Below are 16,561 nucleotides of genomic sequence, written 5' to 3'. Positions count from 1 at the left end.
TCGCGATTCACGGGAAGGGCTATATCTACGACCCTTTAAGGGCCGGAATAGGGGTATATACAAGCATTTACGTAAAGAAGTCACCAAGATATATAAATTTATAATTCACTTTCTACTATTACTAAAGAGCAATGTGTTATATACCTTAGGTAGGCACTTCTATGTATACCCTCGTTAGTTAAATCATACCTCCAAGTCAAGATAAAGTCGTTCACCATAAATACCAACGCAAATATTGAGAGATCAGCATGCCATAATATTCAACATGAAATCCCATAACGCATTAGTATTGCTCACCACCCAGAGCTCATTCGTGCATTCATTAATTCATAACCTATCAGGTTATCCATCATATCTCATCCAACCATCTAACCACTCACTCACTCACCCTCCCCCTTACATACCCTCTCCTTCTCCCCCCTCGCAACCAGAATCTTATACGCCGCATACGCCGCTCGAGTCTGCACTTCCTCGGGCGACACCCCACCACCCACCTCCGCAATCACCTCATCCCCAACCAGTACCCTACAGACCAATTCCCTATCCCCGCCCTGCGCGTCGTGCACCTCGGTTTGGTATTCGACCGGCTTGCCGATCTTACCCGCCTCGTGGCCGAGATGGTTCTTGGGGTGTAGGACGTCGACGCCGCCGGCGAGCATGCGTCGCAGATACGGTAGTATGCCCACCCTTTCGACGACGCTGGCGCATACGTCTAAAGACTGCGAGTCTACCCACACGGCGCCAAGCACGCTCTCGAAGAAATCAGAAAAGAACTTGGGTATGTGCAGATGGAAGAGCTGTGCCCAGGGATACTCTGATCCGTGGTTGATAGCCTCGAGGACAGCCTCCCGCTCTTGCGAGTGTCTTTCTTCCGCGGCTTGCTGGACGATGCCCATGTCCTGCGACGTGTGGCGCATGAACTTCCAGAACGGGAGTGTGGTGCTCGTCTCGATAGTTGATTTATCCTCAGAGATCTGCGTAGCCTCCTGCTCGATGCTCCACTCCATGCCCAAGAACCCGAGCAGGTCGCCGTTGATACAGGCCGTGCGGAGGAGGTGCATTTCATGCTGTGACATATCGCGTTCGAAATCCCATATAACGGAGACGATCACGCTGTCCAAGATGGCGTCGCCGAGGAATTCCAGGCGTTCCATGCAGTTTCCCGTCGAGTCGACGTATCCGAAAGAAGAATGCGTGGCGGCTTCGACGAGTATATTCTTGTTGCGGAAGGAATATCCGATTAATTCTTCCAAAGGTGCGAGGGGAGGCGGGAGATACGTGCTCATAGCAGTCTGGTCAAATATCTTATTGCAGGCAGAATCAAGGCTATGCCATTCCACCTCGGGGACGAATATCCGGAGGCAGGCGAGCGCTTTATCTATTCCGCCATCTTCGTACGCAGCTCCGATTAAGGCCTCTACTACATCGGCAAGTGTCTTGGTCGACACCACACGTTTGTCGTCCGCATTATCATTTATATCAAGCATGTCTTCGATATAAATGGGCTTCCACTTCGCGCCCGTGAACTCCTTTTTAAGAATAAACTTATCCAGGCCAGTCTCGACCGCTGCGCGGCACAGCCTAGCATTTGATACTATGCTCATCTTGATAGCGTCCAGATACCCTTCTGGGAAATTCGGCCCTACGTCAGGTCAGCATCAACATGTTTCAATAGCCCAGACAAAGGCCACCGCGACGTACTATTGGCAGTTATGGTGGCCGTAGCAAGCAGCTTCAGAGTCGTGTCGCCAAGGAACTCCAGCCTTTCATAATTTGTCCCTTCTCTGGCGGATGGTGCGCTAATTGCGGTAATGACTAATGAGATATCCTTGAATTCGACATCTTTCAATATGGTATTGCATAATTCCGTAGCAACCAGATGGATCTCTATTTTGTGCATAATAGAAGGGATGAGCATGCCGAAGTGAACGTTGGATACGTGGATACCATCCACTCGGCAGAGGCGCGCAGGCCTAACCATTTGAGTTGGCTTAGTAGAATCCGACTTGGGCGGTTCAGTAAAATGGTGAAGGAAGTCTTTTCTTTTTATCCACTTCTCCAGCAACAGCCAAGGGGCATCAACTGGTTCGCCCTTTAAGGATTCTGGTATTGGAAAGTCCTGACCGAGAGAAGGCAGCAATACTTTGAATGAATAGGGAGCTCCGCCGAAGCGTATTAGTCTTGTGCTATCAAGACAGGCTTCTTCAACGCTCTGTTGACCCACGAGCTCACCGAATGGGATATCCTGGGTAGGGGACCGAATGTGTAGTATTGATCGCGCGGCATCCCTAGTCTCCCATTGACGATGTCTGAATGCTAGGTCTAACAATGCCAGGCTCTGATCAGCCTGGAGGTCCTCGGTGGATATAACCTTTGTTTCGCCCAGTTCGATCCTCCAATGGTTATATCTATCCCAGATGACATTGATATATGGCAAAGCCGGAAAGGGCACAGGTAGTGTCGCATCAAATTCACATAATACATCGCCATGATGATCCACCAACCGTAGTCTGCGCTGGTATAACTCTTTCTGGTCACCCCAAGCACGCGCAATCCGTGCCCAAGGGCTCCTTTGTCCGTTAACTTCTATCTCTGGGGCTCTCGACTCGACATCATGTGTGATCTCGGTGTTTAATGGCATCAGATTATCATTAAGATAACCGGCTTTATAGATAGCGGTATAAGCCAGGAAGGCGGCGTCCTTACTAGCGCTTTTCTCGGTGAACCAGAGGCCGGTACTCTCTACTCGCCGAAGCTCCGGGGGTAACGACATCGGTAGGACCACCGTTGCCGAGACTTGCGGGACCTCTCCAAGCGGGTTGGGTGTTCGCTTAAATATATAGTACGGCCTTGAATCAGCATATTGATGATTCGAGAGTTTTCTGCAAAAGTGTTCCAAGTGTGACTTTGCCTGGTCGAAGTCAAGGTGGGCTCCGGTCTTTGGTACATAGAAAGGCTCAACCTCGGGTTGCTCCATCTCTTCAAGTTGTACTCGCCTCGTCTCCTCCTCATAGCGTCTCTTCATTTCCTCTTCGAGCTCCATCCACTCCTCGACTTGGGTTGTGACCTCGCTTATTAGTAGAACGAGCTTTGACTCTCTCATCCGAGCTCTACCACGTCTCTGAATAAACGTCTTCAGGTTGGCCGGGGGATCAAAGCAAACTACCATATTACAAGCCGGGACGTCGATACCTTCTTCTAGGACACTCGTAGCTATAAGGAGATTGAGCTTTCCATCTTGGAAATCCTTAAGATTTTGAGCGTATTCCGTCTTGTTGGGGGCACCGAGATCTCGTTTTTGACTGATGTGGTTGCTCGTACCGATCATAGTACCGACCCGAAAGCGATCCTTTATCAACGGATGAATTGATAGTATATGTGATAAGATAGCTACCGTGGCAATTTCACGAACGAATACGATACCAATAGTTCCGTCGGCCGAATGAGATAGCTCTCGTACAAGAGCTGCAACCTTGCTAGAAATACCTGAATCAGCCGTACCATATTCAAGTGGCGACGGTGTTGATGTTTTGACACCTTGTAATGCATTCGCAAGGTATTGCTTCTCCTGAGTGTCCCATCCCTGAAACCACGAATCATTCTCCCTGATCGACTTTAGGAACTGGGCGATGGACGCAGAAATGAAATAATCTACAGCCCGCGTTCCAAGTTCTCGGTGTATTGTAACACTTTTTCGCCAGAAAGACTGTACCTGCTTAAAGACGTAAGTATCCTGATTCTCTAGAGCCCTCTCAAGGGCTACTTGACTGCGCTCCCTCATATCTCTTCGCAGTCGGACAATATACGGGTCTTTATTTATATCCAATCCGTAGTATACACTAGCCAGACTCTTCATAGTGTTAGTTAGAGGAAAGTCATCCTCATCCGGCCGGGTATAGAAAACGTGGGTCATGGTCGGCCGCTTCACGACAGACAAAAGCTCGTCTCGATGGATGCTTGGGCTCTTACACACGGCGTCTAGCGTTTGTTCGATTTTCTCGAGGGTATCAAGCTTCGAACTCACGATCGGACTCGCCGTAAGACCAAGTATTGATGGAATTGGTAGACCAGCGTTTTTACTGTCACGATACCGGCCCATAATCTTGGCGCCGGAGTGCTTACCACGACAATTATGGGCTAATTATATTAGACTAACGCTTATCCTCGACAGATGGTGGGGGTGGTGCTTAACTGACCTTCGTCGAAAACTATCAGGGAGAGCCGGTCCATACGCACAAATGCATGGTTAACGGCATCTAGAAGGACCTGATAAGTAGAAACGACTATTCGCACATTCTTCAAATAGTTGTCCCATATGCGAACATCGGACCAGGTCTCTACGCCGTCTGCTCCAACGAGAGTTTTGATTTGCACGGCTGGAATCTGCAACCTGAGTACTCGAGCTTGCTGCTCACACAGAGCAACAGTGGGGGTCAAGAACCAAACAATCTATCCAAGTCAGATATGTATACAAGGTAGTTATGAGGCGACTATACTGGCTTTATGAGGAGCAGACTTTTCCAGTTCTGCTTGGATTCTAAGGACAGCCCTGAAGTATCGTAAGCACGTATACCGAAAGACGTGAGATGGGAGTCAACTCCAGTCCATGCCAATACGTACACCTGAGTCTTTCCTGTCCCTGTGTCCATCTACGGAGATAAGTAAGTCTAGGAAGCGCAGCAGGTACGACAGTATCTACCTACTGCGACGATAATGTTACGTTTGAGACTCTCCTCAAACATCTCAAGCTGATATTCGCGGGCATGGATAACGCCCGAATCCTTAACATGGACTTCATCCTTAACGTCTATAGCCTCCAAATGGGACTCTATCTCCTTGGTGGCTGCGAATTCAGGTTCTGTGCGGCTCTCAGAGATTACGGAATCATCCTCGCTGTCGCTGAGATCTTCTGCGATTAAATCCATAGACAATACCGATGGTATTACCCCAGGCGTAGTAGCCATTAACACGGTAGATCTGCTTAGTTCAATTCAAATTGATCTTGTTGAGAGCTTATCGTATATCGCTCCTCGATGCTGATTGTCTGAGTAACTCGAATGCTTCATAGGAAGTACCTCATAATATGATGCAAGGTTAACAATGTTGGAAAAATAGCGAGCGACGTTTGTTTGCTTATATATGACACGTCGGATTCATGCGTTGGGCAGAAAACCGCCAGATAATGATACCTGGTATGACAGGTTCAAAGCCGGCAAGGCTATCTGCCTCAAGCAAGCTGCTTGAGAGGAGGGACGCACAAGTATTTGGAGTTGTACATGTATGTAACACTACGTATTCATATATCGGATGGTTCTAATTAGCGAGAGTCATGACAGTGCGATAAAGGGGGATATTTATACACACGGCTCTCACTAAAGCTGGCCGGTCTTCTTTAGGTACCCAATCAAAGGTACATTGGTACCTTAGTATCCAGATACTTGTTACAACTTATACAGGAGACAGCCATGGAACTCTTCGCTACAGGCTTCAATGCCTGGCGCCAACTACAGTTTAACAATGAACAGAATACATCTAGCGAGCCTCATGATCTTGAATCATTTCAATCTATTCTAAAAGACAATTTTATCGGCCGTCCCTGCTCCCTCTTATCGTGCACTTTTGGTCAGCGTTCCTTACCTATATAAATAACTAGTAGACATTATCATAAGCTAACATCGACAAGTGAGAACTTCTTCTGGTATACGGAACGCAGGATTCGTCGAAGATATTCCCAAAACTCTCAAGGAGAAGCTTCTCTCATCCACAGCTGCCATAGCTTGGAATGGCACCATAGCCGGCAAGTTGTTATATTATGAGATATACGTCTTGCATATTACTTACGATTATGACAAGAATATGATGGTCGCGATACTATTTATCAATATTCATCTATTGGTACGCGGGAACGGCAGGAATTCCCTGACATGGGAAATATTGTTCAACTAGTAGCATACGAAACGGGATTCGTAGCTTTATCAGACGATGGCCATGTCTGGACTTGGGGCGATGAGCGGTACAGCGCTTGTCTTGGAAGACCGGTAACACATTCAAGGTAAGCTATTAGGTTTCTTTCGAGGTAGCGTAGCTGACGTCACGGATTAGTCCAGCCGAAAGACCTGGTCTCGTAGAGGAACTCGAGGACCTGCCTACCGGCAAGATAAAAAAGATCAGCGCAGCTGGGTATTTAATCCTTGCTCTAACGGAAGGTTATGATCTTTATGCTTGGGGTGGCCGTCCAGGGCAGAATGCGCTCCTCGATGATATATCAAGTAGCCCAATACCTGTGGTGGTGGAAGAAAGTGATATAGTAGATTGTGGGGTTGGGGAATCACATATAATTGTCCTTAGTTCAGAGGGTCATGTATATGTCATTGGCGATAACGGGAATGGTCAATTAGGCTTACCAGACAGCGAAGCAAGTTCGTGGACGAAGGTACCTTTACATTTAGAAGTAGGACAAGTGGTTTGTGGTGTAGAAGCGGGGCGAAGCACTTCATTCATATTGGCCAAGTATCGAATCCCTTAATGATTCCGCCTCGATTGGGCTCTCTATGCTGTTCTATGATACACGCAAACTCCTGCCAATTCCAGAAATATTGGTGCTCACAGATTTGTTAGGTAGTCCTCAATTTCTTGTGGGGTGAGCTTCCTGAATCGTGGGCCAGTTGCGCCATGAACTCCCTCAACTCCGAGTAGATGGTCAGCAGGAGGACCGACGATACCTTTTTTATAGTTAGTAATGCCTCCTGAATTAGATGCCTTGGTCACGACTCACCGATCTCGATCGTCTCCCCGTTCATCTCGCCCTCGATAGTCTCCTTCAGAGTTAGAAGCGCAATGTGTACAGCGTCCTCCAACTCCAGGCCTTCGGTGTATCGCTTCTCGAGGAACGTCTTTGCCGTTGTTGCGCTCTTTCCGATGGCAGTGGCTTTCCAGGGAAAGTAACTTCCAGATGGATCGACCTGGTAAAGCATAGGACCGCCCTTTAGAATTCCGCCGGTCTTTCCCGAGGGCTTCTTCTCGCCTTCAACTTGGCCTTCAGCAACGGACTCCTCCTCAGGTAGAATGCCCTCGTCCCATCCAGCAATCAGCAAACTGACACCGTATGGTCGGACACCACCAGATTGCGTAGCTTCCTGCATCACTCGCGCAACGTCCTGGACTAATATTCTGGTGGGCGGGTACTCGTTGTAAATTCTCTTGTAACCGGTGTGAGAGACTTTGCGTGCCTTGTCTACTAGTACTCTATAGTCCGGACCCATTCCCGAGTAGACCATTCCGATGTTGGGAGTGATCAAGGTGACCTTGGACACGGAGGAGGGGTCGACAAGAGGCGAAGAGGACTTCTTTTCGGTCGCTAAAACGATGCCATTTGTTGCTTCCAAAAGTCAGCGGATATACGCCTCGGCGCTTTAAACGACCTCGATCCTTACCTTTGATGCCCAGGGCCGTGACACCTTGGTTAACTGCATTTAGGGCATATTCTAGTAGGCCACACCGTTAGCTACCGTAATGCACATTATTATAGCGCAGGCCTCTTCAGGGTTCTAGTGTTCGTAGACATGCGACCTGTAGGAAATATGGCATACCGATCTGGACTAGTTTTCCGCTGTTGGGAGGAGAGTTAGCCAAGAGTCGCAGTATGTAGATATAGATAATAGATATCACAATGGAGTGAGTTTACCTTGGGGAAAAGGTCGTCAAGGAAAATGAATAACGGTCGGCCATGGTTGAAGGAAGATATAGAAAATTGAATATGAGAGGGTACTACGGAAAGGTTCAGGGTTGTAAAGTTGGCTTGAGTGGGAGTGGATTAGATGGTGAGGCTACAGGCTACAGAACCTCGAGCTGTGGTGTGGAGAGCTATGGTTGATTGCTAGGCATCGCGAGTTTGCGCGTCAGAGCTCAGGTACATTACAACAAGTAAGGTACAATGGTGGGCTGGCACTTGCTCTCGATAGTACATCAGCCCGCACAGTACCGTACCTAATCGGGCAGCGCAGCAAATGGGACCTCAGCTAAGGTTCTGTTTGAACGATGTCACACCGGAATATCGACGCTCCGAAAACAAACTCCCGCAGCTAGGTACCTAATGTACACCCGTCATCCGGAGTACCTGAACAATTACATAATCGCATTGAATTCAAGTTATGCACCAAATGAAGTTGAAATTTCTAGAATTGAATACGGATTACATCCACGTCAATGTTAAAGTTCGTATCGCCTGACTTTCTTTCAACCATCCGAAATCATTTGAGAAGCTTGACACGCTGGCTCGGTTTAGCCGTATAACATGCCAGCTTTAAGATTGATGCTCAAAGGAGAGCCAGAGTATTTAAATACTTAACTTGACGGAGAAATAGTTGTTACGATTAACAGATTGGCAAACAGCCAAGTCAACCAACATCTGGGCGCTGCACGCAACAGCACTGCCTTACTTTTAGTGCTGCTGCCTCTTGCTTTCCTTCCCAAGGATCTAGACAGATCTGGACACTACATACCATCCTTCCTCCTTCATCACCCCATGCTATATGTATCTTCAACAATATCATCTCGATATTCTTAATCCGGCCTAGTGCGCTCTTTGTATCCCTACGTCAGACAATGGTCCTCGACCCTATCCTTCCAGATTCTATTCGAATTTGAAGAGCACATAACGGTGAGAATCTGAGTAGGACTCTCCGTTTATCTTATATTTCCTTTGAGCCTTGTCCTAGTTGTACGTGTTGTGAGATACCTCGAGCCATCGCGCCAGTCCCCCATTTCTTTTATTACTTTCGTTTCTTTAAGCTTAGTCCGACGGACCGAACAAGCCGATACTCCAAACCGCTTATACCGATATTACTGCCTTCGCAACCTACTATGGACACCCAACCGTCGTTCGGAACTGCCACTGGCAGTGACTATTTCCGGCGACCTGAGCCACAACCTGAATCGCAGCCTGCGCCGAGTCAGAATGAATCAAAGAAACATGTTCGAATGTGTTGGATCTGTCATGACGAAGTAGAACCGACTTATGAAGAGACGGGTTTCTTAGATGGCCTTCGTAATCGACGGCCAAAAAGGCATTATGTTTCTGAGGATGGAGGCCGCCTCATCAATCCGTGCCTCTGTAAAGGCAGTGTTAAATACGTCCACGAAGAATGCTTGAAACTCTGGATGAACGAAAACCCCAATGCTTGGAAATGTGGTCGATGCCATTACCAGTATAGGATGGAACGATTTACATGGGCCCAACGGCTCCGGAGCCCACTCGTAGCTCTCGGGCTCACCATTCTCATCCTCCTCGTTACGATATTTTTACTTGGGTTTATAGCCGACCCTCTCCTCAACTTGTGGCTTGATCCTGTTGGTACTATAGCAGAGTCGGTCACGACAGGTCACATTAGTTTAGATGACGATATTGATATACTATCCGAGGAATCGGGTTGGTTTGGTCATTTCATAAAAGGACTTTTCTCGCTGGGCCTACTTGGGTTTGTCAAGGCGTTCCTTGTTATGAGTCCGTGGCAATGGTGGAACTTGCGGACTAGTGGCATCATAGGTGGAGGAGGAGGTCGTCGCGCTGGAACAGGACGTGAGCGCATGGAAAGTATTAATTTGGCTCTCGTCCTCATTGGTGTCTTCACATTCTTATATGTAAGTTACAAGCTTAATGTCACTTTAGAGCTTTTACTAACTTTCTTAGACGGTGTGGAAAGCTACACGAAAGTGGACTGAGAGGACTCTCGATAGGGCGAGCCAGAGGATTCTAAATGTCCAGCGCGATAATAATGATAATAGCGCCGACGATAGCGACGACGAAGATTAGTCTATATAGGAAGAGCTATTAACAATATCTTGATCCTTATTCGTGTGCGCTGTACGAAGTATACAAATTGTTAAGTAATTTGGTTATCTTGACCCTAGCTAAGGGGCATGGATCGGGCATACCCAGAGACATCCCCTCAACTAGGATAAAATATGACCTTGTAATCAGACGGCCTATCATATCATATCATTTGGCATTACAGACATCTCTTGATATTCTTTAGGCAATGTTAGATCCCGGTAATAGGAACGTGTAAAGTCTAAGAGCAACTTGTTGAAGGACTAAAATGCAGGTGAGCGGGCCATGTCACATGATTGTTATAAGTCACGTGATTGTATATATAAAATTTAAGATACGATAACAAGAAAAAAAAGATTTGCCGAATCAACGTGTTTTCATACACGCAATGCACACTCTTAAGTTGCCTCGAAGATGCTCTCCCATATCTTGTCAACTAGTCTGTGTGCAAAGATAGATACCTTGCTTACAACCTGATGAGTTAAGCGTCTTGCTTTTACTCGCACGCAGATTTGTTCGAGGACGTCGCAAATTCAGCCTCGCGTCGTCGGCTCTTTTTGAGTTGTTTCGATTTGGTCTACCCTTTTCCATCCTGGTCTTATATAAAGGTGTGGCCTGGCTATTTTCGATACATTAAGTCTTGCCGGTATCGTATATACGTATTTGCTTATAAGACCTTGTGTCGTGATTTGCTATTGACTGCTTGAAATAATTACGAGATAAGTACCTAATCTTGACTGCGTAGATGAAGCATTTATGTACAAATACGGATTACGATATGCTTTAAGTCAATTGGTATTAGGCATGGTTTAGGTAAGCCAGGTACCTACATAGTGTACGTATTGTACATGTAGTCAGCTAGTCAAACAGCCAACAGGGGTCTAGGCTGTTCTAATAGCGCCAAGTCAAATTAAGTTGAATTAAAAGTGCTGCCAAAATAAGTTTCCGTACATGCAATCTGGCGATGGCCTGCATGCATATGGTCTTTTGCGACATGTCAAATTACAACCGCTACCCGTGCCTGAAGTAATAGCTAATTTAGTTCACAATTTGTCAACATCTAGGTTATCCTGATGCCACCAGAACTCATCACCTTTATCGTCTAGTCTACCATTCTCTCGGTTCCCAATTGCGCTAGAGTGGCCAACGTCCGTCACGTCTACATAGACACTGGGCGAAAGTGCCCGCCTTTTGGCTCAATCGCTCGCTATTCAGGTAGTCGACCGCCTGTCTTACCTTTCTTCTTCTTCGACAATCCTAAGAGAGGTCATTAATCCTCTCTATCGACCTTCATTATGCATTACGCTTATCCTTCTCGAAAAAGTTCGAATCCGCCACCTTATCTACCTCGTTCCACGCGAATACCGAGAATACGAAGGAGTCAACTTAAACCGATCGCTTTCTTCGGGCTAATAATTATTGGTTTAATATGGGTGTTTTCCGGCAGCTCGAAACACGCAGGACATCGCGCGATATCGGGGAAACCCCCTGTCGTGCTGGTAACCGTGTTCGATGACAAGAATGACAACTCGGTATATATCAAGAACATTAGGGAAAATAGGATGCAGTATGCGGAAAAGCACGGTAAGGTTTTACAACAGCCTCGTCATTTTTGGGGCCATCGCCTAACCGTTGATCAGGGTACGGCACATTACTTGCCAAAGCCAGCGACTATAACCTCAATGGAGCACCTGCGTCCTGGGCGAAAGTTGTGGCGATGCGCCACGCCATAACCAAGTACCCCGATTGCAAATATATGTGGTTTCTCGATCAGAATGCGCTCATTATGAATCCGCATTTGAAAGTGGAAGACTACGTCATGGGCGCCAGCAAACTCGAAGCCTCCATGTTCAAGGATCTCCCAGTGGTCCCCCCGGATAGCATTATCAAGACATTTTCACACCTCAAAGGAGACGATGTCGAATTTGTCATTACGCAGGATAAAGAAGGTCTATCTTCCACCAGTTTTGTGATCAAAAACGGAGAATGGGCCAAATTCTTCCTCGATACTTGGTTTGACCCATTATATCGGAGCTACAACTTCCAGAAAGCAGAGACACACGCCTTGGTAAGTCCTCATTCTACCCCTGCTCCTATTCGGCATATAAATAGAGTGCTGACCAGTACTAGGAGCATATTGTTCAATGGCATCCAACGATCTTGTCGAAATTGGCCATCGTTCCTCAGCGAATTATAAACGCCTATAACAATAACGGTCACGGCGAGCAGTACAAGGACGGAGATATCGCGGTTGTATTCGCTCATTGTTCTAACGTTGGAGATAATAGCTGTGCTAAGGAGGCCGAACGATTTTCGCAACAATGGCGGACGTCATTTTCCAGGGCATGAGAGTAGACGCGATAATGTATGACGAAAACAAATGTTCTGATGCAGGTACTAAACTCGGCGCCGCGACGACCAAAAGGAGAGCGGCGGCATTCATGTGTTTGTTATAGGCGTTCAAGGAGCACGAGGATATTAGATTCGGATATTCCATGGCCCACTACTATACTAACGGGACACACTGGCATTTACATAGGTGTTTTGACGGCTTGGAGATTGGCCTCAGTCCGAGAAGCGCTGCTGGATGGATGTATTACATATTTTCTCGGGCCAGACCCGGCGAGGTTCTTGACGTTGGGCCTATCAAACTGAGCGTCTGACTATTATGTACGTCTTGAAAACGAACACGGTACAATCGAATAATAGGATTTAATGAATATCCCCGATAAGTATGTTGACCTAGTGAGTTATCGAGTAATAAAGTGGCCCAGGGATCTGATACGCGAGAAATAGACTGAAGGAAAACTATGCGCAGAGTAGATAAATACCTAAGTATTCATTAATATTGGCACATGCTTGATATCTCTATATGAAGGTCGGAATAATCGCTTACTACGAAGTATGTTCGCTATTCTCCTCGACGGCATGGAATTCTCTTGGTTCAATCTCGCATGCAGAGGTCTTTCTGAGGGAACCTTTCCGGTTGGCTGCTTATACTACTGAAAGGTAGCAAGGGACAATCTGTCAAAGTCATCCTTACTCCTTTCTAGGCGATAGATCGAATCGTTGCTAACGTTCGGGTATCGGGCATCCGATGATAAAGGGACGACTGTACGTTTCAGCCACGCCCAGACATACCCTGCATCTACGACGTATTGCTGCTACGTGCTAACATTTCACGGAGTCTGGAATAAGATAAGCAAGAAGATATCACCTGTATAAGGTACCTAAGGTATCTATTCATCTGGAAAGCAAGGGCTAGGTCGGTAATCACTAGATAATCGGTAGCAGTGTAAGGCCAGATGACCAGATGATCGGTACCAAATTAACAATTAACCTTAAATATATCGGCACTGCGGCAGTGTCAGAGCCAGGGGCTGCCGAGACGGCCGGATAAGTGGGACGTGCATACCCGGGTACCAGCGTATTGCAAGCCGTACTTGCTCTTCTCTTCGCTTTAGGTAGGAAGGAACAGTACATACGACATATTGCTTAGGTAATAGTTCAAGTGAGATATTATTCACTTTCTCAATTAAAACATACTTACATTGAATAGTTCTCATCTCAATACATGCCGCGTGGAGTAGAGAAATCGAGTAAGAAACCACAAATAAAGACTCGAAGTCGGGATGATTGTATAAGGCACACCTAAAAGCAACGCTGCGTGCGATATTACTGGTGCGCAACATTGCCGGTTTGCCCAATCCGGATGTGAAATCAATGCGACTTACACAAACTAGACTTACCTGGTAGACATCCTATCTACTCGTTTCTAATTGCAGATCATACAGTTAACCAAGCCTACGTAAAGACTCACTAGGTTGACCCAGGCGATCACACAGACCCCGGTTCACGATTTACTATGTAGTGCGCCTGCAAGGGGCTTTATCACACGCGTCATCCCGATCCGGGCTCAACGCCAACAGCTCGGTAACCATTGTCCGCATGAAATCTCTCCTGTCAACCTGGTAAGATCGGAGTTGAGCACCTAGGCGGGAAAACCCGAGCGAGAAAGATGGGAACGACGGAGCTGTCGACGGCTAGAAGCTGGCATATGTGCTTTGACCCTACTCTTCGTTTCAATGCCGTCTATCGGTCTTCTCTCCCTTCTTTCGCATTCTTTTCCGTCTTGAGGATAACGCCCTGGCGACAAGTACTAGTTCACGTCACTCGTTATGGGCTCATAAATGATGTTGCAGAGCGGGCTCTTGCGGTGTTGTCTACTGATCGCGCTGGGCACGATAGGGATATGGGCTAGCGAGGATGTTGGGAAAGATGCCGAGTTGGTATTACACAAGGTGGCTAAGGCGCCAGAAGATGAACATTCATCCTTGCGAAATAGGTTTAACAATGTCATCGCCGAGGAGGATAGCGTGGTCGAGAAATTTATAGTAGAAAGGATACCGGACTCCACGAGAAGGATTCCCAAAGAACAGGCAGCTCCAGCCTTAACAACTCCCCGGCCAACGCCGCCGCCGCAAAAGCGCCAGGACGATGGCCAGATCCAGGCCCTCTCCCAACAGCTCCGGTCACTTTCAGAGTCCGCGACCCGAGCCATATCATCAGTATCGTCAAGCGCTTCTTCGGCCATGAGTCTCGTATCTCAATCCGCTCAGTCCGTCCGGCAGTCCGCCGACCAAGCGATCCAGTCCGCCAACCAGAACGCCGATAATGCTAATCGGCAACTATCGCAGACCCAATCGTCCGCCTCCAGCGCCGTCTCTGCGGCGAGCGCGCGCGCGAGCGATGATATCTCGCGATCGCTGTCAAGCATGAGCAGCCGGATCTCGTCTAACCTGGCCAGCGTTCAGAGTAGCGCCAGTAGCGTAATTAGCGCCGCTATGGTAGAGGCGAGCTCGAGTGCTGCGAACGCGGTAAATATAGCCGCAAGTCAAATTCAGGAGGCGAGAGCCGATGCAAGCGGTATTAGGGTGCGTTTTTTTTGGATTATTCGTCTTCGTAGATGTACTACCACTTTCAGCTAACATGCCACGATAGGGCGATGCAAGTTCTATTGTATCTCAAGTACAATCTAATTCAGTCTCAGGCACGAATGTTGCCATAATAGTCACGGCGTCGGTAATCGGTACAGCTATACTTACAACCATCGCTTCGTGCTTCGTCGTACGTTACCGCCGAAAGAAGAGACGTGATCGCGAGGGCTTAGCTACGGTAACCAATAACAACGAGAGTCAGTATGAGAAACCGATCGCTGTTCGCGGTACGCCGGGAACTCCCCGTTTTACGCCCTTCGGAGGTGGAACCGGCTACCCAATGGACAAGTTCAAGCTTCCGGACTTGAGCTTGAGCCCCTTTTTGAAAAAGAAGACCGGCGAAGGAACCCCAAGCGAGATTGGCTTCGCGAGGAGTACCTACAGTAATGATGACGGCAAGGCGCCCGTCAACGACGACGTCTACGGGGTCTCGCCGACGAGCTTCAGATTGCAGAAAGATAATAGCATCAAGAGCGCAACAAGTGTACGACTTATCAGAGTGGGCAGCAATAATAATAAAGGGAAAGAAAAGGTGAAAGAGGAAGACCAGAGAGCTCTACTTAGTCCGATACTCTCTCCAGCGCCATCGCTCCCTGTAGAGACACCGACAGTGCCAGTGGCACCGGTTGTGGTGTCAACACCGCCCCAGCCGCAGCCCTTTTCGCCAGCTTCGCCAATCTCGCCGACGTCACCTGTAGAGCTACAGGTTGCAGAGCCACCACGGGCGACTACTCGGTCCGTTCGAAACTCGGAGGCAGCAGAGGAGCCCGACATAGATCCAGTTAAACATACCGCGACAATGACCAACCAGAACCGACTCCGATTTCGTGATAGTAGCGATGTGGAATCAGCCGAGCCCTCGCCAGCGAACTGGAGACTATCAACGGCGCGTACCGTAGCCGCGATAAACCCGATGCGGAACACGAACACGGCTAGCTTACGAACGACAACCATGAGCACTAGCGGTAGTGACAATAGCCAGTCGCCGCCTCGGCGTCCCAAGAACGCGGGCGCTAGCTGTATGTGACATAGAGTTTTTATTATATGCCCCTTTTAGCTTATCCCCATAGCAAGTTCCATCAGGGGCTCGCCGAGCTTCTCTTGTCTCCTAAAAACCCCGGGACCTTTTCCGCCAGAAGAAGAAGAAAAAGCAACTGACAGTAATTATAGTCGCCACGTTCCCCAAGGTGCGCAATGGGCCGCCAAGGGGTTCCGCCGCCGAGGCTATCATGAACAGGAACCGCACGGGATTAAACGGCGTTACGGCACGGCTTCGCGAGGAGGCAGAGCGTAGACAGCGCGAATCGGCTGAGGTCGGCGGTGCTAATGATGCGGTGAGGTCGAGCAGGGGCGCGAATTGGCCTTTCGGTGGTAATTAGGATATGTCTGTATCTGTATGTACCTAAGGCAAGGGCTGGCTGGTTAGCAGATGGGATGTAGCGAGCGAGTGACAGGCAATAGTCGATTACGTGCTGTGCTATGATGGGATATCTATGTAATTTGTAAGATAATACCACAGCCTAGTTAGTCGAGTAAAGTATAAGTGGGAATAGGGGGTAGGAATAGGAAGAGAAAGAAACGGAAGAAAGGAAGCAAGAGTAAAGTAATCGTGGCTGAAGCAGAGCCTTGCCAGGACGGGACGGGACGTACTGGAGATGTACCTATACCTATACCTATACCTACTTGACTTATTTATTTACCGTATTAGTTTAGTCACAACACATCTGTCTAAGTA

The 16,561-nt window shown here is 47.9% G+C and overlaps 6 protein-coding genes across 6 annotated transcripts; 4 read left to right on the top strand and 2 right to left on the bottom strand.

The window, feature by feature from the left end:
• Positions 1-91: 91 nt before the first annotated feature.
• F5Y00DRAFT_59495 (uncharacterized protein) lies at positions 92-4,965 on the bottom strand. Its single transcript, XM_048013856.1, has 6 exons — positions 4,704-4,965; positions 4,621-4,649; positions 4,497-4,549; positions 4,197-4,449; positions 1,702-4,137; positions 92-1,642 (listed from the first exon to the last, which is right to left on the bottom strand). Exons 1-6 carry the CDS (start codon positions 4,796-4,798, stop codon positions 381-383), a joined length of 4,128 nt encoding a protein of 1,375 aa, XP_047869684.1. The 5' UTR covers positions 4,799-4,965; the 3' UTR covers positions 92-380.
• Positions 4,966-5,386: 421 nt separating this feature from the next.
• On the top strand, positions 5,387-6,748 carry F5Y00DRAFT_59474 (RCC1/BLIP-II). Its single transcript, XM_048013855.1, has 4 exons — positions 5,387-5,622; positions 5,684-5,797; positions 5,854-6,052; positions 6,103-6,748. The coding sequence occupies exons 1-4, from the start codon at positions 5,466-5,468 to the stop codon at positions 6,524-6,526; spliced, it is 894 nt and encodes a 297-aa protein (XP_047869683.1). The 5' UTR covers positions 5,387-5,465; the 3' UTR covers positions 6,527-6,748.
• On the bottom strand, positions 6,604-7,728 carry F5Y00DRAFT_250455 (proteasome A-type and B-type; the record flags this gene model as incomplete). Its single annotated transcript, XM_048009735.1, has 5 exons — positions 6,604-6,722; positions 6,776-7,378; positions 7,434-7,484; positions 7,590-7,609; positions 7,685-7,728. The coding sequence occupies 5 exons, from the start codon at positions 7,726-7,728 to the stop codon at positions 6,604-6,606; spliced, it is 837 nt and encodes a 278-aa protein (XP_047869682.1).
• Positions 7,729-8,248: 520 nt separating this feature from the next.
• F5Y00DRAFT_223524 (uncharacterized protein) lies at positions 8,249-10,168 on the top strand. The gene is made up of 2 exons (XM_048005886.1): positions 8,249-9,639; positions 9,689-10,168. Exons 1-2 carry the CDS (start codon positions 8,863-8,865, stop codon positions 9,809-9,811), a joined length of 900 nt encoding a protein of 299 aa, XP_047869681.1. The 5' UTR covers positions 8,249-8,862; the 3' UTR covers positions 9,812-10,168.
• A 614-nt stretch (positions 10,169-10,782) lies between these two features.
• F5Y00DRAFT_223522 (glycosyltransferase family 34 protein) lies at positions 10,783-12,672 on the top strand. Its single transcript, XM_048005885.1, has 3 exons — positions 10,783-11,413; positions 11,470-11,897; positions 11,960-12,672. Exons 1-3 carry the CDS (start codon positions 11,125-11,127, stop codon positions 12,176-12,178), a joined length of 936 nt encoding a protein of 311 aa, XP_047869680.1. The 5' UTR covers positions 10,783-11,124; the 3' UTR covers positions 12,179-12,672.
• Positions 12,673-13,749: 1,077 nt separating this feature from the next.
• F5Y00DRAFT_59382 (uncharacterized protein) lies at positions 13,750-16,561 on the top strand. Its single transcript, XM_048013854.1, has 3 exons — positions 13,750-14,763; positions 14,831-15,845; positions 15,997-16,561. The coding sequence occupies exons 1-3, from the start codon at positions 14,020-14,022 to the stop codon at positions 16,203-16,205; spliced, it is 1,968 nt and encodes a 655-aa protein (XP_047869679.1). The 5' UTR covers positions 13,750-14,019; the 3' UTR covers positions 16,206-16,561.

The sequence above is a fragment of the Daldinia vernicosa genome, assembly GCF_022497035.1.
Source record: "Daldinia vernicosa strain CBS 139.73 unplaced genomic scaffold F5Y00scaffold_2, whole genome shotgun sequence".
Lineage (NCBI taxonomy): Eukaryota > Fungi > Ascomycota > Sordariomycetes > Xylariales > Hypoxylaceae > Daldinia > Daldinia vernicosa.
Note: the sequence above shows the minus strand (reverse complement) of the source record. Positions and strands in the feature narration are given on the sequence as shown.